We start from the raw sequence: 22,427 nt of genomic DNA on the forward strand, positions 1-22,427 counted from the left end.
CATCAACCTTTTTACAATGTAACTGATTAACATTTTCATTGTTCTTCCTTGTTTTTTCCTTAGACTTCTACTTCTTTGGAGATAAAAAGACCTCTGAATACATAAGCTCAAATATCTGTGCATAGCTGTACAACAATAGAAACTGCAAAACGAGATAGCTAAGTAAAGGCTTTCATAGTTCATGCTTCAAAGATACTGCAGGAAACAACCATTTAAGAACCATTTTTATTTGTATGTTTAACGCAATTATACACATTCATGAGTCTGACAAGATCTGCACTGTGACATTAAAGATACAGTACAATAACATTCAACATGAGGTACTTCATATTTATATATATCTGTCCTTTATAAATAATGCTGTAAGCCTGCTAAGGTCAAACACTGCTCCAGCACAAACGGGTGCTGGGACCTGAAGTTAGTTGAGTTTATCACAACAAATGAAAAAAACAAAAAAAAACCCCAACAAAGCAAACCAAAGCAAAACAAAACAAACAGTTCAGTGCAATAAGTATGTAGAAATCAAAATGTTTACTTAAATACTATCTTAGATATGCAGAAAGTATATTACATTATACTCTCTTATCACTGATTCCCCTCACCAGGAAAATCAAACATACAAGTAGCAAAGATGGCCCAGTACAGTTTAAGACAGAATCTACAAAAGGATCTCTACTGACATTATGCTTACATTCCAGGTTGATAGAGCTGATGCTTGCAAAATGTCAACCAATGTATTCAAACTTGGATGACACCGCTAAACCAACCAAATCCACATCTAGACACCTATTTAAGTGCCTTGATGTCCTAAGGTGACTGGTGCAAGCTGCCTTGTTATACATCAGTACTTGTTGGCATCAAGCGTCAAAATGTGTTTGGGGGTGCTTTCGTTTATTGATGTTTATTGATCCATATTGAAAAACTTTACATGCACCAGCTCCTAAAACCTGGAACGGATTCAGAGGAATTAAGCTAGAAGTAGCTTTCATCCTACTTCGTCAAAAAGGTTTCATAAAAATAGCACATAAAAATAATAATTAAATAACAGCTCATTTTCTACATGTTACGGCTACACAGTATTCTCATCTAATTCCTGTTCCAGCCAGTCAATGTAGTAGATACATCACCTTTATTTGCAAATGAGTAAAACCCAAAAATAAATTAAAAGTGAGAACCCACGTCTAGTTATATCAATGCAGTACTTAGATTTGTCCCACCAGCTGAGGCACCTGATTTTTTTTCCAACAACTCAAAATGCAGCTTGCAACTGCAAGCAACTTGCCAATTTGATCATCACTCAGATGAAATTATATCTACATCAAACGCTGTAAGAAAACTTAATCAGCTGATTAGCATCTTTCTCTGCTTTCAAATGTATTTAAATAAATGGAACTGCTGCTAAGATATTGTCTAAAAGTAGATGACCATTACCTCATCACAATCTTGAACTCCTTTTTCCAGTTTCTTCAACAACTCTTCCTCTAGTCCATACAATTTTTACTCGTCTATTTTAGGCTGCAGATCTAAATATAATTAACTGGAGCTTTTTAAAATCTCTTGCTGGGAGTTTTCCATGGAGCATTCTGTTTATATTTCACTAACAGTCTGGTTTATGTACATCTGTTACAAAAAAACAAAACATTTTTCTATGTATTTTGAGGTTATTTACTTTTCAGAAAGAATGCTGCGTACACACACACATAGGTATGTATGTATATAAAACATTAAATACTAAAATGGGTGAAAAGCATAGATCTTGCAGGGCAGTTTTTTACCTGGCTCTCCTTTTATTACCTAGAGAGAAGATCTGGGCTTTGGCCATAAACTGTTTGACGTCTATGCTCCAGTTTTCCTTACTTGAGATGGTATTCTGGACACTGCAAAGATGTATTGGCACTTTAGGACGGCCAGGGGCCAGGATTCCAACCATCAAGAAACACTTAGAGTAATAGTATTAAACTGGTAAGAAATCATATGAGGAAAACATTTTTATTACAAAACTGACAAGTGAATTTAGGGTTATGCTACATTAATGCATCAATATACTATAATATTAATCTTCAGTATGTCTAAAGAATCATTTGGTCCTCTCATTTTGTTAAAATGCACACAACAAACAGAATCCACTTCAGAGGTGAAATAAGAATGAGATGCTTTACCATAGGTAGTGTGTCTCTGAGAAGCCACTGTCCCAATGCAATGGTGAAGGACTTTCTTATGTTTAAATAGTACCTGTATTTCTTATTTATACTGGTTGCCTTCCCTGAAAAAGGGAGTCCCAATCCTGAATACTTTTCTAAAACTGATACAGACATATAACAGGAAATTTGGAAACAAACAAAAAAATCAGACAAGGGAAATGTTCTGTACCACATAATCCTCTCATTGATGTGTAACCATAAGCAGTTGCAAGAGATCCAACACTAACACATCAGAGACTTCCTACTCCTGTTACCTGATGATGTACACTAAGTGTAATATGACCACAGCTGGGAATCTTCCATCTTTGTCTAAATTTCCACTGATAATGTATGGTAATAGAGAGAAGAAATCCCATGTTACAGAACAAAGTCCAAGTCAGGAATGCTACATTCTTTTGCTCCTCTATAATCTGCCTCTACCATCTTTAGGAGGAAGAAAAAAACCTCATGCAAACCAAACAAAAAGTTATCCTGCATCGGATCACAGATATCCATTCCCATTATTTAGCAAGGGTTCAAATAAAAGCCACTTAAACAGCAAATCAATATAGCAAAAACTATGTCATGGGAGTAGTTGGCAAGAGCTGCATATGCAATCTGAACATGCACTAGTACTTCCTTGCCTTCAAGGTGGGATTCCTAGAAAATAAACTCTGAGGGTAACTTGCTCAGCCCACATTTTCCCCCTCGCTGTAAACATATCCATGCACTGTGGACATGGTCAGCATGCTGCGTAGCTGCCTGAAAACTGCTTGCTTCTCTCTGTCTTCCCTTCCCCCGCAGCCATCTCAAACAGCTGGCCACAGGAGAACCTCACAGGATGAAGGTTTAAACCTAAGCTTTTTCTGCTTACAGCTGAAGTCCTTCTTTCAGTTCACATGATCAAAAGCAGCTCATTATTGGCATTTCTTAAGTCTGAAGAGCAGACAGAAGAGAGAGCTATAGAAAAGGCTCTTCATTTCCTACCCCTATCCCCCCAAATAATTACAAGCAGAAAAAAGGAAACTGAGAAAGAGAAAATGGATCAATGAAGACAGTGTTTAGCGAGATACAAGAGGGGGACATCCTCTGGTGATTCACAGGTGCATCACAGAAAGGGTCAGCACCACCAGCAAACAGGCACCTCTCTCACAAAGCCTTTAAATTTTCTCGTTCCTAAGGGCTTCCAGTTTAAAGTTAAATTTAACACTTAAACTCTATCACCAACAATGCTACAAGTATAGCAAGCCAGTAACTTGCCCACAGCATTTAGTTACGTATTACCTGTACTGATCACATATCTGCAGATAAAAAGCTAAGCGTCAGTAGGCCTGAACCAGATAGGTTCTTCATAGCAAAATGCTTTGTCTCCACACACTTCCATTCAAGCATAAAATATGAGTTCGGGAATTTGCCCTCCCTGTACCCCAGTGCCATTTGTACTGTCCGAAGAGCACTGAAACTGAACAGTCACCTTCCCACACTGAACTTCTGTCATTCCTTCTTGTCCAAAATAGCTGAGTTCATTACCGTCCAGAATCACACTAGCTGTGTAGAAGGTGTCAGGCTCAATCTGCACTGGGTATTCAAACCACACAGGAAAAGTGTTACTGGAACCATCTGAGAAATATTTACTCAAGTTCTGGCCAAGGATAACTCCTTGTCGTTTCAGTTCAATCTTGGCACTATACTCTGCTGATCCACAGCTGGAGCCATAAAGCCCAAAGCCAGCAATAAACACTCTCTTATCAACAGCGAACTGGATGCTGTCACATCGGCCCCGGTAGCGCCACTGGTTGCTGCGGTAAGCACAGGACTGGAAACGGTGGCATCGCTGAGGAACGAGGCCTTTCCGGGGCTTGCTTACGAATTGCAACTCTGGCTTTTTGGCAGCCGTATACCAGAGGAAGATATCATTGGTTTCGTTGAGAGTCAGAATCCCAGACTGAGCAGCGCCATTCGCGAAGTCATCGAGTGCCATGGTAGGGATGCGTATCAAGTACAGAGCCTTCCCGAGGACCTTGCGCTTGTTGTCTATGGTAGCCGTTAGCTCTTGTCGCTGACACTCCACTTCAGCCCAGTTCAGAGCTGCTTCGAAAACAACTATTTCTTTGGCATTCAGAGTCTCCCTTCGGAGAATGCTTTCAAGTGTTTGAAAATCAATGTCACAGAATCCCTCAGACTTCAAAGCTAGCTCAGCTTGGGCATCAATCACTTCCCAACAGCGCTGGGTCAGGTCAGGTTCCTCAAATAAGCAGCTCTGGGAAAGCAGCACACAGGCATTTTTTGCACTTAGACTTGTCTCTAGAAAGTTGACGCAGGCGCGGGCAAGATGAGGGACAATATACTTCTTGGCAGCATAAAGAGTGGCCAGTACGGTATCTGCAGCCAAATCAATTTCATCACAATATATGTATCTGAAATAAAACACATGCATGTAACACTGCTGATTAATGCAAAAATGTAATTTGTCAACAACATCTGAAAATTATAAACAAAGAATATATAAATGGCTCCACATTAAAATTAATAAGCAATGCTTTTGGGGAACATTGATTTAATCCAGAAAGTAAGTACAAACCAAATTCATCACTCATGTAAGACCATGAAAAATAACAAGCTTAAATATAAGGTGAATAAAACTTGACATTTGGAGTACATGCTATCTGAACAATGGCTATGTTTACAAACTATGGCACCTCCAGCTCTGCCTTCCTTCCACACATGCTTTGGCTAATGAGAGGCTATCTGCCCCAGGCAGCAGCTTCTCAGTGGCAACCTTACTTGGTTTAACAGCAGTCTGGAACACGTTACAAAGAGTACTTGCACTGGACGTCTTATGATGGTGAATGATTATTTATTGGGGTGTATATATAAAGAGAGAAATGCAAATATGTTTATTGGTAATAAATAGATAGTCTAGCAAGAGAAATGCTATGAAAGTATATCAGGTGCTATTCATTTTCATAACTACGTGGTTGTGTGATTTTTTTAGGGGGGGGGCTTTTTATTTTTAACAGGGCGATGAAGCATATAGGAAAAGAGAAAGGCACAGAATTCTAATTTTCAGGTTTATTAATGCTTACAACATCCTAGCTCCACTAGCGCAGTGTTTTCTCTCAGTCTCATTGCATAAGGAGGAAAAAAAGCTTTACTGACATGCTAGTGTGGTAGAGGAGATGAAGGTGAAATTCTATTTATGTCACTAAACTGCTGGGATTCATTGCTCAGAGAAATGAAGCATTGTACAGTTTGTTCTTTTTAATATCTCATGCTTCAGGGCCCCATTTGCAGCTGGTGAATGCAAAGTGCTAAAACCGTGCCAAATGCAATTTTCCTCTTCATAGGGATAACCATCAAGAGTTGCTTATAGTTGATAAAAGCACCTTCCTCCAGTAAACTTGAAGTTGCATGCAACCCTGTACTAATTAAAATTTTCTAGTTAGAAGGTTTCCCAACACAAAGAATTTTTTGCAGAACAGATGTGCTTATAAAGTAGAACTAAGACCTACACTGATCTGATTTTAGTTGTAAAAATCTTTATTTGTATTTTTGCACATGTAGGGTACTGTCTTCCAAGCCACATTCAGAAAACAGGCTCAGAGCAGATATTGCTCAAGCAATATAATGAAATGTAATAGGTTACAGAAAGAAAAAATAGATAGACCCAAACCTTTTTTTTTTTTAATGCCTTTATTACTTGGTTTCAGCTGGACTATTTGTAACAACAAAGGCCACATCTATATATCACTGGTTATATGCTTAGCTCCTTTACTGTCCAAAAAATTTTCAACGTATCATTTCATTAATATTTTATGATCCCCTTCATTGCTCTCCAACTCTTCCTTCTATTACTTCTCTTCACCTGCTAGTACAGCAGAGACTGATGACATCTGTTTTAAATTGAAATCGTACAAAAGTTGCTAGTTTAATATTCATGAAAGTGAAGAATTAATACCACTGATTTACAACAGACAGCACAGATCAGCTGTCAGCAATATTCCACAATTTTTACTCTGCCAATGCACCTTGAGTCTGGGCTACAATTACTGATATTCCAGCTTCACCCTGTTCTCAAATGGAGGATTCTGCTAGACCACAAGGTTTGACTGTTTAGTAACACATTCATCCTGGGATGAGACCACGGATCTAACTTGAACAGTCCAGATTAAGGTAAAATATGATACATTAAAACCACCAATTCAGTGTGTCAGCTAGACTAGGAATTTAACCCTATTCTTAAAACTGTAGAGAAGAGCCAAATCAATTTTACTGGGAGAATAATCAGTATCTATCAGTCAAGGTATTATTTTCTATGTTATATCTGATCTTTGTTAACAGAATGCCCACTAGACGGTAAAAGAAAATATTTATGCTCTAAGAATTCACTGTCCATGGGGAAAATGCAGCAAAACAAAGCCAAAAAAACCCCATCAAAAAACAATACCAAAAACCCCATCAAAACACGCATAATCAAACTCAGTGTATTTTCTTATAAAGATCGTGATGCAACTTTCCTGACTGTGGAGAGGAGCATATGAAGGAGAGGGCTGCTTTGCAATAGATAAGAAGTCTTTTCCTTGTGTGGCAACAGTGTAATGAGTCTTCTGCCATCCACTGCTCACAGCAGTTGCAAGCAACGCTCATGGGAATGATTTCCCAATGAGACAGGAGTGAGGGGACCGTGACTCCCCCCAGTGCAGCAGATGCACTGGATCCTGAGATGACGGGAATGCTGCACTGCCGAGCAACATCCCTTCCCTGCATCCTGATGCCTGCAAACGCCAGGGCTGTCTGCAGGCACAGGAACACTTTGCAGGTTCAGGCACGCTGAAGTTGGCATTGGCAAGGTCAGCTCAACACCCACAAAGACCACAATCTTCTTGTGGTCTTTCGTTTTTTTAAATAAAAACTGAAAAGGTGAAGAATTCCATGGTTCTGACCAGACTCTTAGAGACAGTTTCCTAAACTGCCACAGGCTAAAATAATATGCCAAGACCTAGATGTCAGTACTGATACTCTCTTTTCTAGGTTTGCTCTCTTAGCATGTTTCGTAATTGTAAATTCAAAAATCATTCAGTTTTTATACAGCAAATTATATTTAGCCACAGTGTAACAGATTCGCTGTTCAAAGGGGTGGAGGGAGGGGAGGGCAGGAGAATCCACGTGCCTTGTAAAATTCTGCATTAAAGTAAAGCACAAGTCTCAGTTCTGCAGAATACACCCACAGAACCAGAAAAGCCCAAAGCAGGTATCCGTAAACACACCTACTTACATAATGTCATATCTTAACTTTATATTCCAGGTTTACAGAACATCTGTGTGATTTCAGCTTTTCCTGGCAGTTATTGATATTTGCACAGAACATTTCTGATGTTCATGATAACCTATAAAAACTCTATGCAAACTCTAGATGTGACTTAGAATGTTCATATACAGTGCCACTGAAAAGTAAAAGAAAAAACACAAACCACTCTGTAATCACAAGCTAGTTAAAACAATCTACCAAACACAATACACTGCTACCTAGTGATTACACCATTACATGGAAGAAAATCTGCAGCATATTAAAAGGATCACTGTCAGATACCAAGGTATGTTTTGTACATTTTTTATCAGAAAGCAATGGCAGTTACCAAAGCTGAAGGGAAAAAAATCCTCTAAGTCACAGCATTTCTGTGATAGGACATTTCTCTTTAGCAATCGGAGTTTATAGATACATTCAAGGACAACTCAGCAGGGAAGCTGCTTCATTATGCTCATTTAGGAAAAGACAGCATGTCTTAAGCAATTTGCTAGAAGAAAAAGACTGATCATGTGAACTGACTGATTTTCCCCATTAGAATAAAATCCCCTATTAATGTGAACAGCCTTTTTATACTTTCCAAATGCATCAACGTGATAGATAAGGAGAAATTTACTTTTCAGAGACTATATTCAATAACTTAGAGTTGTTTTTCTAAGACAAGACCTGCATAAAGCAAGCTTATAAAAGAGCTAGAATGATGTCAATACACAAACACAGCAGTTCTAGGTTTTGGTGGGGTTTTTTTGGTGTATTTTTAACTTTTCACTATGCTTGCAAAGTAGAATAGGGTTTTTTTATTACAGCTGACAATTCTTTTTAGTAACTTCACTCCTTTGTGTAACATGTAGTGACAAATCAGATCAACAGGCATTACATTATACAATGTGCCCAAAGATCCCCTGTCAAACTCATTATTTATAACTGCCTACATTAGCCTAATATATGCATGCCTGGAAGTAAAAGAGGAGAGCAAAATAAGGTAAAAGTTTAAAATACCTGAAACACAAATTGGAGTATTTTCAGCAACTGCTTTCTTTCTGTTTATATGCAAGGCTAATGCTTTAACTACGACATTACCGGTGTATGTATACATTATAAAGGAAAACACATCCAGCAGATGAATGATGCTTACTTCAGCATTGCAAGAAAAGCAGCAGGCTCAACATCTGGTATACGGATTTCATCTTTGTCCTCAGCAAGCTCTCCGTAAAACATCGCATGGAATACAGAGCTCCCAACAGCCAGGACATACTGTTGAGAAAGTGAAATCTTATTTCATGCTTTAAACTGAAAGCACTGCCAAAAAAAACAATGTGGGAGAGCTACTCCAAGCATACTGGTCACTGACAGACTTTATAGACACACGTCAGTAAGACACAAAAGCAAAGTTAAGAACTGAATTACACATTTTCCCTGCATTTTACTCACATGGGCATATATACATTAGCTACTTGAAAACGCTCTTATCTACTTGAGAAGTTAACTATTTCTAGAAAATCTCAAGAGTAATATTAATCAGCAGCACCAAGTAGTATTCATAACTTTACAATGACTGCCTTACCACAAGTGTGTTGTTTAACCAAAACCACAAACGAAAGCAAGGGACAGACTATTCCACTACATGTAGCCTTTTAAAATACAGAATTATGCCTGCCCCTTAAGAGCCAAGTCTCCTACGCTATGTCCTGGCGTAACCGTGGGAGCTCTCTCTGGCTATCCCCGCCTGAGCTGATAATGCAGCTGTTGCTTACTTTGTGTCCTGGCAGCCGCTGGGTCCCACCTGGTGGCCCGACCACAAAATGAACATCTGCCATCAAGTCATTGTTGAACATCACTGCATTTCTACAAACAGAGGCAGCATGTTAATTATAGCACCCAGTAACACTGTGCTTGCCCCCTCCCCAAAAAATTAGATTTCTTAACAACTTTACGTTGCATGTTAGTAAAGACAAGCAGGTCACACTTTGTTTTAAGCTACTTTACACATCATCACATACCAAAGAAAAAAGTAAGCAGAGATGGGAAGGTGAGTGTGTGTGTGCAATAAAAAACCCAAAATTCTAAACCACACACACACACAGCCCAAATGCAAACTTATGAGAACTTTTCAAAAAGTGGAAACCAAAGTCAAGACCATGTATCACCAAAAATTCCTGCTATAGTCTAAGAAGAAATCTTTACGGGTATGCTGCTTCCAGCAACATTTTTATGTATTCAAGACAAGTAGCTGCACTGCCTGGAAAAGAGATATTAACGTATTTTCTATTACCAAAATACTTGTTCTGCACACACAGAGGGAGGGGGAAAGAAAAAAAAAGAGAGAGAAGTGTGTTTTCTTCAGTAAATAAACGCATAACTAAACATATGCATTACAAACATTTTGCTACTTTTCACCACTCCATTCAAACAGCAAAAATAAACTGCCCTGAACTTACCTCTCTCTGATGGTTGGATAAAGTCCTTGCCAATTAGGTGCCGGAATAGTGTTGTTGTTATTGAGATTTTGCTGGTGGTACTGCTGGACAGCCGTTGTATTAGTGTTGGCTGGTTTCTTTCGGGGAAAAATATCAGCAGCCATCTTCTTCTTCTTTTTGGTCTTCAAGGTAATGATTTCATAGCAAACTGGAGGCAATTTGCTGCTGCTACTGCTGCTGCTGCTGCTATTTCCTTTCTTAGAGCTCTTCTTGGACCTGTTCTTGACTGTCTCTGGAAGCATCAAGAAGAAGGTGAGACATTTCATGTTCTTTCCTTTCTCATCTACCATGAGTATACTTGTCTGTAAAGCTAGATAGCCTAACTAGCTAGGAACATTAAGAAATGCACGTGGAAGCTGTTAAACTGAAAGCAGCAGAGCTGAGAGTTTGCTTCTTTCCCAGCAAGACAAGGTGACCTTTCCAGTGCACCAAGTAAGAAACCGGCTTTAAGTTTGATCCAGTACTTGAACTGTTAAATACACCCCCATCATTCCTGCCAGTTTCATTTCTTTCCAGATTTCCCGATCAGGAATCTCCTGAAAGCACTACACCCTGCAGAGACGGTACACGCGTGGCTGTAGCACCGGCCATCTGACGAGGGCTAGCAATTCGCAGTAGCGCTGCTAGTCTGCTGGGTGAGCTGAACTTGTGCGTTGAAGGATGGGAACAGAGTAGGTATTGCAGCCCTGCAGATGGAGTCAGCCAGCGCTGGAGCCAATAGCTGAAGTCACCGATAGCGATTGGAGCCAGCCGCACAGTGACACCTATTGTAACGTACGCCGCTCCCACATTAAAGCGACAGCAGCTGCACTCGTCATGCCATATCTCGTGCTAACTAACAAAGTAATACGCGGCATGCACCGCTGTGTAAGTGCATGACTGGCCAGAAGCATCTGTGTTTTAGCTCTCCTTGATGCTGCTTGAATTTTCACAGGGGAAGCAATAAAAAGTTGAAATCAGGCAGAAAGATGTATTTGAGTCTAAAAATTTCCGTGGGAGCTATTTCCACAGGCAGTCGATATTAGCATGACTTCATATGTCTCTAGTATTCCCACAAATCCCTACCATAACAGCAGCTCAGCAAAAGCAAGCTATAGCTATCAGAACTAAACTAAAGCAATCAGCTAGCAGCAGCAGCAAAGACAGCGATGCAGTTAAACAATTCCTTTCAGTGCAGCTCCTACTCCAGTGTAACATGAATAGAGATGAGGTCACAGCTTTAGTTTTAACTCCTTATGTTTCTAGATAACATAACAGCCTGTGACATGGGTCCCCAATCACTAAGCAGTGCTAATTATGCCAGCTTACACCAGACATGGCTGTACCACATCAGAAGAAAACTTCTAGATGTGCAATCAGATTAAAGCAAACCAGAGTGAATATATTTAATCGATATTTCAAAGCACTAAATGAAAGGTCCGAATGATTTAGAGAGCCTCAGGCATAAATCACTCCTTGAGATGCAAACACACTCCGTTTTTATTCACAAATACTTTCGGAAATGAACAGGATATAAGCTATGTCAACCAAAACTATTTAAATAGAAAAGAAGACTAATTTTCAGTCATTAGTTTACTTTGAACTTAAATTTAGATCAGATTTCCATAATAGTAGGTCAAGAGTAATAAAAAAGAAAAAAAAGTAAAGCAAGCATAGCCATGTTAAAAAAAAAAAAAAAAAGGCAAGGAAGTAAAAAAATCAGGTATTAGGTGTCAACTTTTCATATTTTAGAATATGGGGGGTAAGAATACTTAAAATACAATTTCATAATTATTTTCAAGTTTTAAAGAAAAATAATTCTCTCTACTTTCAAAGCAAATTGAATCACTTTTAGCCTTAATTAGTTTTTGCTGGACAAGAGTACAACAGTGATATTAAAGTGATCAAAGGTTGGCGGAGAAATGTCTGACCTTGCTGAAATCCCTGACAGAAATCTGCCACTGACTTAAACTGAAGCACAGAAATGTTATTCAGGCTATTTCTTGAAACACCATCACAATAGCCTGAATCACAGTTATGGCTTTATAACATGCAATCTCTGAATGTCTTTAAACCCGAAACTGTAAACTTAAATGCAGATATTTCAAAGATTATCAGGTCTCCTTGGGAGATGCTCCATATTAAGCATCAACTAAACGCCCTGGCTGTCAGCCCCCTGGAGACTTTGCTGCAGTGGTTTGAAATTATACCACCTCCAGACACACATCTGTCCCCTCTGTCTGGCGTTGCTGCTCATGAAAGGGAAGCAGAAGGATGCGTCCATGCCTCAGCTGCTACATTTCACAACCCAACATCTTAGTGAAGCATCACCTTCATCAGTAATTTAAAAGAGAACGGTAGACTCTGCCTGGTGTGGCTGAAAATCAGGTATGTTTCTAAATACACTGAGAGGCAAGTTATACAATTTCCAAAGAAATATTTTCTAGCAAGCTTTTCTTTTTTTTTCTTCCCCCTTTTTTCTTTGGCTTCCTTTTTTATCTGCAACAGATTGATTTGGAAGGGAAACTAACAATCTAAGCCATATTTAACTGTAGACGCAAAAGAAGGGGTAAAGGAAAAGAAACTCATTCCACAGATGGGATGGTTATAACTGCTTACAGCTGAAAGTATAAACAGGGACACAGCAGGTATTCTCAGCACAAAATTTAAGTTCTTTTTCCTTATGTAAATTTCTAGCCCTTCTAGTTATAAGAATAACCCTTTTGCCACTGTACAGAAAAGACAGTTCAGAAAGAAAAAGTCTAAAAAAAACCCTTAGAGATAACAAAAAACCCATGCACTCTTCAAAAAATCTGGTTCTCAGCATTGCAGTTAGCAGAAGGTGAAAGACAGCAGGGGTTAGGAGATTCATATGAGAGATTTGATTTTCATTCAATAAACCCATTTTATAGACTATCAAAGTATTTAACAATCAAGGTCCTCACACGTTTTTTCAAATCATTCGACCAGTACAGATCCAATGATTATACTCACATCAGATAAGGTCTACAGAAGAAAAAGAAAATGACAGATGGACTGACCATGCAATACAGTCTGGGAAAGACCGATTGTAAACATGAACAGGTAGGAGCTCACCATACCTTGACTTCTATAAAACACAATGCATGTATAGCATGTTGTGCTTTCTTGGGAAAGGAAAAGAGGGAGAAACTGCAGCTGAATTATGTTCTGTCCAAATCCATAAGTCTGGCCCCCAGCAGACAAGAGGTCAGGATAAAAGTCCACCCCAGTAAATGAAAAGCCTAACTACCATCTTTGTCTGTTCTTCAGCCACATGCCAAAATCTGGTCTGCTATAACTGGAAAATATGGCCTATTCCACAACAGGTTCCAAAAGTTCCTATAAAAAACTACAAACCTGCTACAGGCTTTATACCACCTCGCACTGTACTTCATCAGCTCAGAAACAGTCTCCTAAACCAATCACTAGATGCATATGAAATGGGGGGAAAAAAACCCCAAAGAATTAGAGCTAGTTGTACCCACTATTATTTTTGTTTTGGCAGCAACTTCAATTCATTTTCCTAGAACATGGTTTTCTTCTTTTACTATACATACTGTTAATGAATTTACAAATCACTACATTAGCAGTCAGTAAAAGCAACCTATAAACTACCCCCTGTTGAGAGACTAGGCAAAATCCCAAATTCAAATCAGCCTGTCTCCAGGAAGAGGATCATGGAAATCGACTTTCTTTCACCCAAAGACCTATCCATTTCTGAAACAGTATTACAATGTGCTCCTAATCTCTCTCAGTAACCCTCATTTTTCTTCATTAATTACATATTAATAGAACCAAACTCTCTATATACAACTTAGAAAACGGGAAATCTTCAAAGACACACTAATCTCTATTTTACAAGCAAGTTGTCAAACCAGAAATATTAAAGGGTATAGGAAGTTCCATGCTTAAATCTTAACAGTGGCCTAATGAAAATCCAAAACACCAGAGGCAAAGAATTAAGCAAAGGACTATATTCTGAGGCTGAGATACTACACATCAAATTATATGCCCCTTTCAAATTATTAGGAACAGGTTACAAGCCCTCAGAAACGAGCTCCTGACTAAATACTGTGAACAATGGAAGCATCAATTTTGCTGTTCAAATCCAAATGTGTGCAATATGCTTGCAATCCCAGTTTCCCTTATCCCTTAGGACCATAATATACCTTGACACCATTGTGAAGGTTGGCACAGGAGTTGTATTACAGCCCAACTCTCAGTACAATTTTTAATATTATGACACTACTATAATTATGCCTTTCTAAAGGTAACTTCCAATTGAGAAATCATTTCATTTCCAGGGTTGATATGAGTACTATTCCTCATATTACATCAATCACTCCTGCCACAATAGCAACTATAACAAAGTTTTTTTATTGTTTTTTTTTTCTCCTTCTAATAAGATGTGTTTTTCTGTATCTCTCACTTACAGGGCCCATCTTCATGTAGTAAGGCAAACTGGACAATTCTATAAGAAACAAGCTTTCATTAAAATTCCCAAATGTCTGTTACAATCAGATCAAGAATAAATAAATAAATTCCAAGTAGGCAATGAGAAAATGCATATATTTCTTTTTTGTAAAGTTGCCAAGTCTCTCCCTTGGCCATTATTATACCTATGTATTAACATTTTCTGTTAAAATTCTAAATTTCCCATTACAAAGAAGCAAATTTCAGATGATACACCTTGATTAACCAAAATAAACACGTAACGTTACTATCTAACAAATCTACCTGTCCACTGCTGATTTCCATTCAATTCTACTTCGTGCACTCATTTAAAAATGGAATGTATGAGTTCAAAAAACAAATGAACAAAAAATTCAACAAACCCAACCCACACAGCTGAGTAGCCTAGATTTGTTTACCTACCTATGAATTATTTAGTCACTTGGAAAAATCCTTCCCAATCACCATTCCAGAGCTGGGAAATAGTAGTATCAGAGTAGAATTGTATCTTGAATAAACACTACAAGCTTTAAACCAAAGTCCAAAATAGCTGAACTGTACTTTACTCTAGCTCTTATACCAGACTAGCAACATAATTGTTGGGAAATATTCTTCTCAACTCTGCTTAGCACTTAAAGTACTAAGATTTAAATATTTTGCACAATATTATTCACTAAGATAGTTTTTACCTTTTTTTTTTTTTTTCCTAAATGCCCTTAACGCTTTAAAGAAAACATACGCAGAAAGCCCTGAGCAGCCTAATCAACAGGTACTAATAAATACAAACTTACACAAAACAGAAGCTCAAAGAATGAGTATTCAGATGACTTTTACTCTTTCATTCTGGTATTATTTGCTAGCACATAGGCTATGTCTCTGCATGCCCCTTCTTATTAGTCTCCTTACCAAAGCAGCCTTAACTTTTTTGTCTTTTTTTAATCTGCAATCATTTTCATTGCCTCCTTTTGATTTTTTACAGAAATATCGTTTTTGAGACAAAGCAATCAAACCAAAACATCATATTTAAGAATAACATTTAGCCCTATGTTTACTTGTGAATAAACATCCACTTTCCTTCTGTGTGGACTTGTATTAGCTCACCATGAACTTAATCCTTCAACAAGTACAACATCTTCCACTGACATTTTTTTCCTGTTACTTTCTTGCTTAGCTGCTTGAAGTTTTCAATTTAAGCCCAGTGAGAGGTTCATTAACTCTGTATTTATGCCATAAACACAACATAACACGAAAGACTTCCATACACTGTTGAGTTTTGTTCTTAAAACTAAAGGTCTTGTTCCAAGCTTGGTCAAAATAAATACAGCAACTATATTAAAGCAAGCAAGAAAAAAAAATGTTTAAAATTATCTTGTATTTTCATTATGATTTCAATACTACACTTGCTACACGAACGACAGTCCATATAAACTGCAACCGTTTAAATAAAGGCTGATATTTAAACAACCTACAGTGAACAAGGTATTTGATCCCGTTACGATGAATTATCACACAAACATGCTCTTGTGTGCATATGGAAATAAATAATGTGAAATGCTCCACTACAACATGAAATATATGATTTTATCAGCCTGCTGAGATGTATTCCCTAATGTCATAGTTTGGGAACTACAGGTAGAAAATATCCCAGAGCAGAAACTGAAATTTATTCTATAAACATTCATTTTCCTTGTGATAGTTCAAAGTAAAAACAAGAATCAGAAATAAACTCTGAGATGAGAAAGCCTGCAACTACAAAATGAGAAATTCAATTCATGTTTCCAGGAGATAAATTGTTTTTCTACTAATTTAAAAGTGACAAATTATACGTTTCTTCCCAATTACTACTAGTCTTGCTTGTCCATCTCATCTCATGTTGAGTTTCGCTCTTGACAATCTGCAGGGTCAAAAAATAAGTTTGTTCTTAATGGCTGCCATTTTTTTTATTTATTTCTAAACAGGATATTGCAAACCTGAAGGCCTTCGAGCCTTTTTTTAAGACAGAGGTCAACTTTAATTCTACTCTGCCTCTTACCAAAAATGACTTACAAAGGAAAGATCAGATAGCTCAGGAAATTGGTAATGAGATACAGTGGTTTTCGTCTCTAGGTCACTAATTCTAAATTGACCGAGGTCAACAGTAATCAAAAGTCATTAGCATTTAATGATCGTTCAGTGCCCTGTGAGAAAGAAGCTAGTGATCCTGGTGCACTTCAGAAAAACCACCACTACAATTAGTAATCATATGCTGCCTATTTCAAGGGAGAGATCAGGATCAGATGACTACAGACAGAACTTCCTATCTTACAGACAGATCTTGCCTATGCAGACTAACCTTTATGCTAATTTTAGCTTGGCTCAGAAACTACTCTTTTTAAACTGAATAGTTAAATTAATATAGGCTGTGATAAAGAACAGGTTGAAAGATGACTACATCTGATGCTTTACATCAGCAGCTCCCAAATGTCTTTGTCTCCCTACACACAGTCTGCAAAAAGACACTTTCTCAGCGAGTTCTTGCTTTTAAGAGCCACTGGCACTAGAAGAGTAACTACCCCATGGGTATCCACACAGGGACTGCATTGCAGTTGATTAGGTTGGCATATAATTAAAGGACTACATTTTTAATGTGCACATAACCTATGTACACCACATCAAACCATAGCGCTGAAGTACCCTGTGGGACAAAAAGGGGGAGAGGATATTGCTACGACCCATACCACACCTGTTCTGTGGCCTGCGAACTTCAGTTGCCTGGGACTACCATGCTTACCAGTACCTTCCAACAATGCTAAGAAAAAGGGTGGGGGCTTTTGGAAAGCTTGGTGAGGTGCTGTAATGTAAACATCATGAGGGTCTGTCATGGGAAAACCACATCATGCCAATTTGTAGTTCTCTAAACTTGACTAGATGTAAAACATGTGGCTTCAAGATGCAAAGCAGATCAGCAACTCAGCACACTTGTGTGTGCAGTAGAAGAGCATACCTGGAATCATACAAGAAGAGTATTTTAAATTAGTTTTAAAAAGGGGAAAAATTGGTACAGCTTCTTCTTTCTGCTGCATTTTAAATTACAAAAGAGAAAGATTACCACAGCTAGTGAAAGAGGAACAGGTAATTTCACTGTCAATACCAGCATTTGGTAAGAAATGAATTCTCAAACACGGTGGCTCTCAACTTCTCAAAGGTAAGAATTAAAAGCCCTTAACAACAATTCTTGCGATATTTTTACAATTATTTAATAAACCCATTTTTTAGGTAGGGGACACCGATTGCCACTAACCTGAGCTGCATCCAGTTCAAGGAATGGAATCAAACATTACATCCATTCAACCACACCATACTGAATTAATCTTCCTTTGCCACACATCAGCAGCTGTGATCTTGTTACCTGCCCTGGTTTCCAGACTGCCATAGCACATGCAGCTGCTGTTTGAATGGCCATTCCACTGGGGGATAAAGATGTTACCAAATTTGTATATTAACTGGTTTAGAAAATTAGATTTACTTTGCTGCAAATATTTCAGTCACACTTGCCTATTAGATCAGTTATGCTTTGGTATTTAGATTAATTTCTCCTCCTCTTTACAAGTAAATGGCAACTACTTTGTAGTAATCAATTTTCAAGATGAACATACATGTACTCCTCAAATTCTGGTTTCAGAATATGCTTTTAAGCATTAAGAGTTATTTGTCTAGCAATGTTAGGATCTCCTAAACACCTGCTCTCCTTCACAGCAACTCTGTTTCAGAGACTGTAGGACATACTAGAACTGTAGCAGAGAAAAAGAAAAAAAGAGTAAAGGAAGGAGCAAGTAATCAAATATAAAAGCACAATTAAGTGACTCTGCATGGTAAACGAATGTACATATGCATTAGTTTTATGTATTAGAAAGTTTTATATAGTATGAAAGCCTATACTTTTTCTTCATATACATGGAGTATTATCACCTTGGTCTGATAGGAGAGTATTACTGAAGACAAAAATCAAATAGCACCAAGAAACTGAAAGCACCTTGGTGCATTTTGTACTTTAAAGTGCACTATATTACCCTAACGTCACGTGGTATTCCTTTGACCTACGTTCCTTGACAGAACCTGAGCAAGCTGTCTAACAGGGCAGCAATTTCTTTCATCTCTGAATTGAACTGGATGTTAAGGACTCCAAAGGAAGGTAAAATACTGAAAGATAGGGACAGTGTAAGCCACTGCATACATTTCTGCTGTAAGTAATACATAGCTGGTTCCAGCTCTTCCCCAGCGTTTAAGAGTATGGCTTGCACATTCCTCGCCCGCTAAGTGGGCAAAGTGACAGGCTGTAAAGTAGCATGTGGCATATTATGGATCAGATTTTAAAGGGGCTTTGTTCCATCAACTCTCGCAAGCCTACATGTCGGGCACAAATTCACAACCTCACCAAAGAGTTGTTTTCCTTTCCTACTTTGAAAAACCCTTGCAACCAAGCACACTTTCAGCAAACAGGGAGGCAGCAAAGCCATAATTCCAAATAATGTAGTTTTTTGAAGAATATTACTCCTTTAAATCAGCTTGGATGTGAAGAGGAAAAACTGCATCTAGAGTGGATTCAGAGTGTGACCTGGTACATGAACATCCTGTCAGAGTAGGATGTTCTCAACAAGTCATTCAGTCCTGTACTGAAGTGGTACATGATCCTCTGGTGAAATATTTGTTCAGGATATCAGGTAACCTCAGGATCCAAACAACAGGGATGGACAAGATGCCTTCCAAATCTGTCTTGTGCAAATCTATACCCTACCTACCCAGGGCAGCCAGCAGACATTCACACATCACCAACCACTTTACCAGTGTTTTGAAATATACTTTCCAGACATGGACTCCTCTGTTGGTTTTCTTTTGCTCTAGCTTGCCAGGTGATCAAATTCAAGATACGGCAGCAGGGTGAGAAAAAAAAGGCAAGCCAGGACTGGAAAATGGGAAGTTTGCAAATTCAAATGAAGTGACCTTTTACTTAAGCTTTCCTCCCCTCAGTTTTCTTACATATAAACAAATTTGGTTTTGTAATTAAGGTACAGGATTGGGATTCAACTTTATGGCAGAAAATTTAACTGAAGACAACTTCCACCACAAAAAGCTTTTAAACTTTTCCTTCCAAGGCTCCCAACTCTAATTTCCTTTTTTTTTTTTTGTTGCATCTACCAGCTCTTTGAGACGGAAACTATTGGTTATCACTTATTTGTATAGTGCCTCACATAACAGGGCTTCCATGCCAGCTCAGGTACATGACCATTTGCTCATGTAAAACAAAACAATAGCCTGTGAGGTTCAAGGAGTTACTAATGAGAATATCACTGAAGAACTATCTTGAATTATCATAGAAAGCTAATACTGGGCATGAACATCATTCCACTGCGAAAACTAATGTCATTTGCACAAGTTCACACAACAGACAAAGACCTAAGTTTCTTCTGAAAACATAACACGTGGCCTATCACCATCAGACCTGTGTTTAACTAAGCCTACCCTAGCACTGATGTACTCATCGTAAGTGTAACAACTGTTTACTAACTTTAGAAAAAACTTTCCTTCACAAGCTCCAAATAATAAAAATTACTGTTGCAACTTGCATCATTTTTTCTCAGCCTTAAAGGGCAAGCTAAAGGAATTCCACATCACTTCTGAAAGGTGTTTCCTCCAAGGCAGAGCTTAGAACCACTGGAGGGGAAACACAAGGAGTTACTGTGCAGTTAGCTGCAGCGTACTTATGTGGGGGATTAAAAAACGAACAGACAAAACCAACAAACCACTTTGATTTGCAATGAAGCCAAGATACTCTGTTATGACATACTGTGCCTACTTTCTATAAGAAATGGTGAGACCAGTTATTGCCCACTGAAATAAAAGCAGTTTGAAGCCCAACAAACCAGTTAAAGTAGCATCAAACATAGTACTGTATACCTGTAACCAAAAAAGCCCAGAACACAGACTAAAGTTTGACATATAGACTATAGGCTGAAAACAAAGTATAGTGAAGACAATACAGAAAACCCGCACCAGCACCCTTCAGATAACACACAGCCAGTCTTTGTTGTCTTCATTGGTACGTTAGTAATCATCATATTAAGAACACTTAAGTATTGTAACTTCAAACTTTGTTGTACTTCAAGCGAGAACAACCCACTGCTCTCTCCTATTTTTAGATTCACCATCACTCAGGAAACACTATAGGCAAATTAATTTATGAACTTCATGTGAAGGTTACCACTTTCTTAAAACAAAACAAACAGGAAAATAGTAAAGGTGTGGGTGGGCCCTTAAGTGAAATGACTCGGTCTTCAAACACATGTACATTGGAAGTTTGGTCATCAACATGGGGAAGAGGAGCTGGTGTTTATGTCAAACTGGTCGTGATTAATAATTGTCCGTCTAGGAAGTTTTATTTAATTGATACTTAAAATACAACTTCTTTTAAAGAAGCATTACTTTAAGCAGAAAAAAAAGCCAAAAACAAGACCAACAACAACTTCCAGGTTTATAGAAGTTTGACTTTGGCCAAGTGGCAGTGCTAGCCCCCACACACAGAGCCCTTTCCCCCTTGGCCCCCAAACACCCGACTGCTAGAGCGGTTTATCCTGCCCGTTCACCCCTGGTAACACGACTCAGCCAGCCCACTTCTGCAGAAAACGCACTCGGGGGGGATTAAAAAATATAAAAAATAAAAAAGAAGCAAGAATGAAACCTCTCGAAACGGCTGCGGACACACATAATGACTCTGACAGGGCCAAGGCCGCTTTCCAAGGGCTTCTTTGTGCCGGGTGATCGCCGGTTCAGCGCCGCCCCAGCGGCAGCCGGGCTCCCCCTCTTCCCAAGTTTCGCGGCGGCGCTGCCGGCGCTCAGGTGCGGCCGCTCCGCCCCAGCGCCGGATCCCCCGCCGCCGCCACAGCGCGGCCCGCCCGTCACCGGGAACGGGCGCCCCCCACCCCGCCGCACCCCTTCCCCCGGCGCCGCGGCGGGCGGCAGCTCCCTCACCCTCCGCAGGACGCGGTCCCGCAACGCCCGGGGCCCAACGGGGCCGCCCCGGGCTCCCCCTCACCGCTTCCCGCGCCGTCGCCCGGGGAGCGCGGCGCGAGCGCCCGGTAACGGTCGTAACGGCCATAACGGTCGCCTCGCGCACCCCCCGCCCCGCGCACTGACCTGAGGGCGCTCCTGGGGCGGCGCGGGCCCTCGCAGCTGCACGCGCGGCCCCGCCTCGAGGACGCGCACGCGCAAACCGCGCACGCCCCCCCCACGTGGGGAGCGCGCGGGCGGGGCGGGGCGCGGCCGCGGGGACGCGCGCGGGCCCAGCGCCCCGGTCCGGAGGGGGATTTTTACCTCAAAAATAAGGCGGCGCTGTAGCTGAGGGCACCGCGGGACCCACCCGGCAGCAGCGAGAACTTCAGCAAAAATGGGGCTTCGGCACCAAAAAAAACTAGAAAAGGCATATAGAAAACTATAACAACAGCACATTGTTAATTAAAATTCTCATTACTGCCTTGAAACAGCGTGTTCTTGCCTTGTGGCATCCGACCAGACCGATGATTCACCCCCTAAAAAAGTGGGGTTTGTGCGCACCGGTATCTGAGGACGAGAGTTCACCTCTCCCTTCAGACAGCGGATTTTTCGATTTGCAAAGTTACAACGACCAAATGTTTTTCCATATAAAACATCGCATTTGTTCGGCCACTCTCACCCACCACCTCATCTCTACGGGCATGAAAATAAACCCTACAGCTGAAACCCCACTGGACGCAGCACACACGTTTCATCCCAGGGCCCCTCACATCTTTATATATATATATAATATTTTTTTCCCCAAATAAAGCAAATCACACAATACAATTAATGCCAGACATCCTTCCTTGCATGAGCTGTTCCTGTCCTGCTGCTCACAGGGTCGCTGAGTTTAAACAAAAAAGAAAAGCTCTTTTATTTTTGTATTTTTGAGCCGCTGAAGAAATAATCGCCAGAGATCGAGGCATTTCCAGGATCAGCGCCTGG

At 39.6% G+C, this 22,427-nt stretch overlaps 1 protein-coding gene across 6 annotated transcripts in view; it reads right to left on the reverse strand.

The window, feature by feature from the left end:
- Positions 1-211: 211 nt before the first annotated feature.
- BTBD3 (BTB domain containing 3) overlaps positions 212-22,427 on the reverse strand; it is a 38,960-nt gene continuing 16,744 nt past the window's right edge. The window contains exons 5-9 of one of the 6 annotated variants that reach the window (XM_065059893.1): positions 21,762-21,858; positions 9,924-10,194; positions 9,240-9,330; positions 8,621-8,739; positions 212-4,597 (exon numbers count right to left, since the gene is read on the reverse strand). In XM_065059893.1, the coding sequence (XP_064915965.1) occupies positions 3,565-4,597; positions 8,621-8,739; positions 9,240-9,330; positions 9,924-10,066 (1,386 nt within the window). In that variant the 5' untranslated portion in view covers positions 10,067-10,194; positions 21,762-21,858 and the 3' untranslated portion in view covers positions 212-3,564. The other 5 variants (XM_065059892.1, XM_065059895.1, XM_065059894.1 and 2 more) reach the window with 5 other exon arrangements.

Source organism: Columba livia, chromosome 3 (assembly GCF_036013475.1).
Source record: "Columba livia isolate bColLiv1 breed racing homer chromosome 3, bColLiv1.pat.W.v2, whole genome shotgun sequence".
Classification (NCBI taxonomy): domain Eukaryota; kingdom Metazoa; phylum Chordata; class Aves; order Columbiformes; family Columbidae; genus Columba; species Columba livia.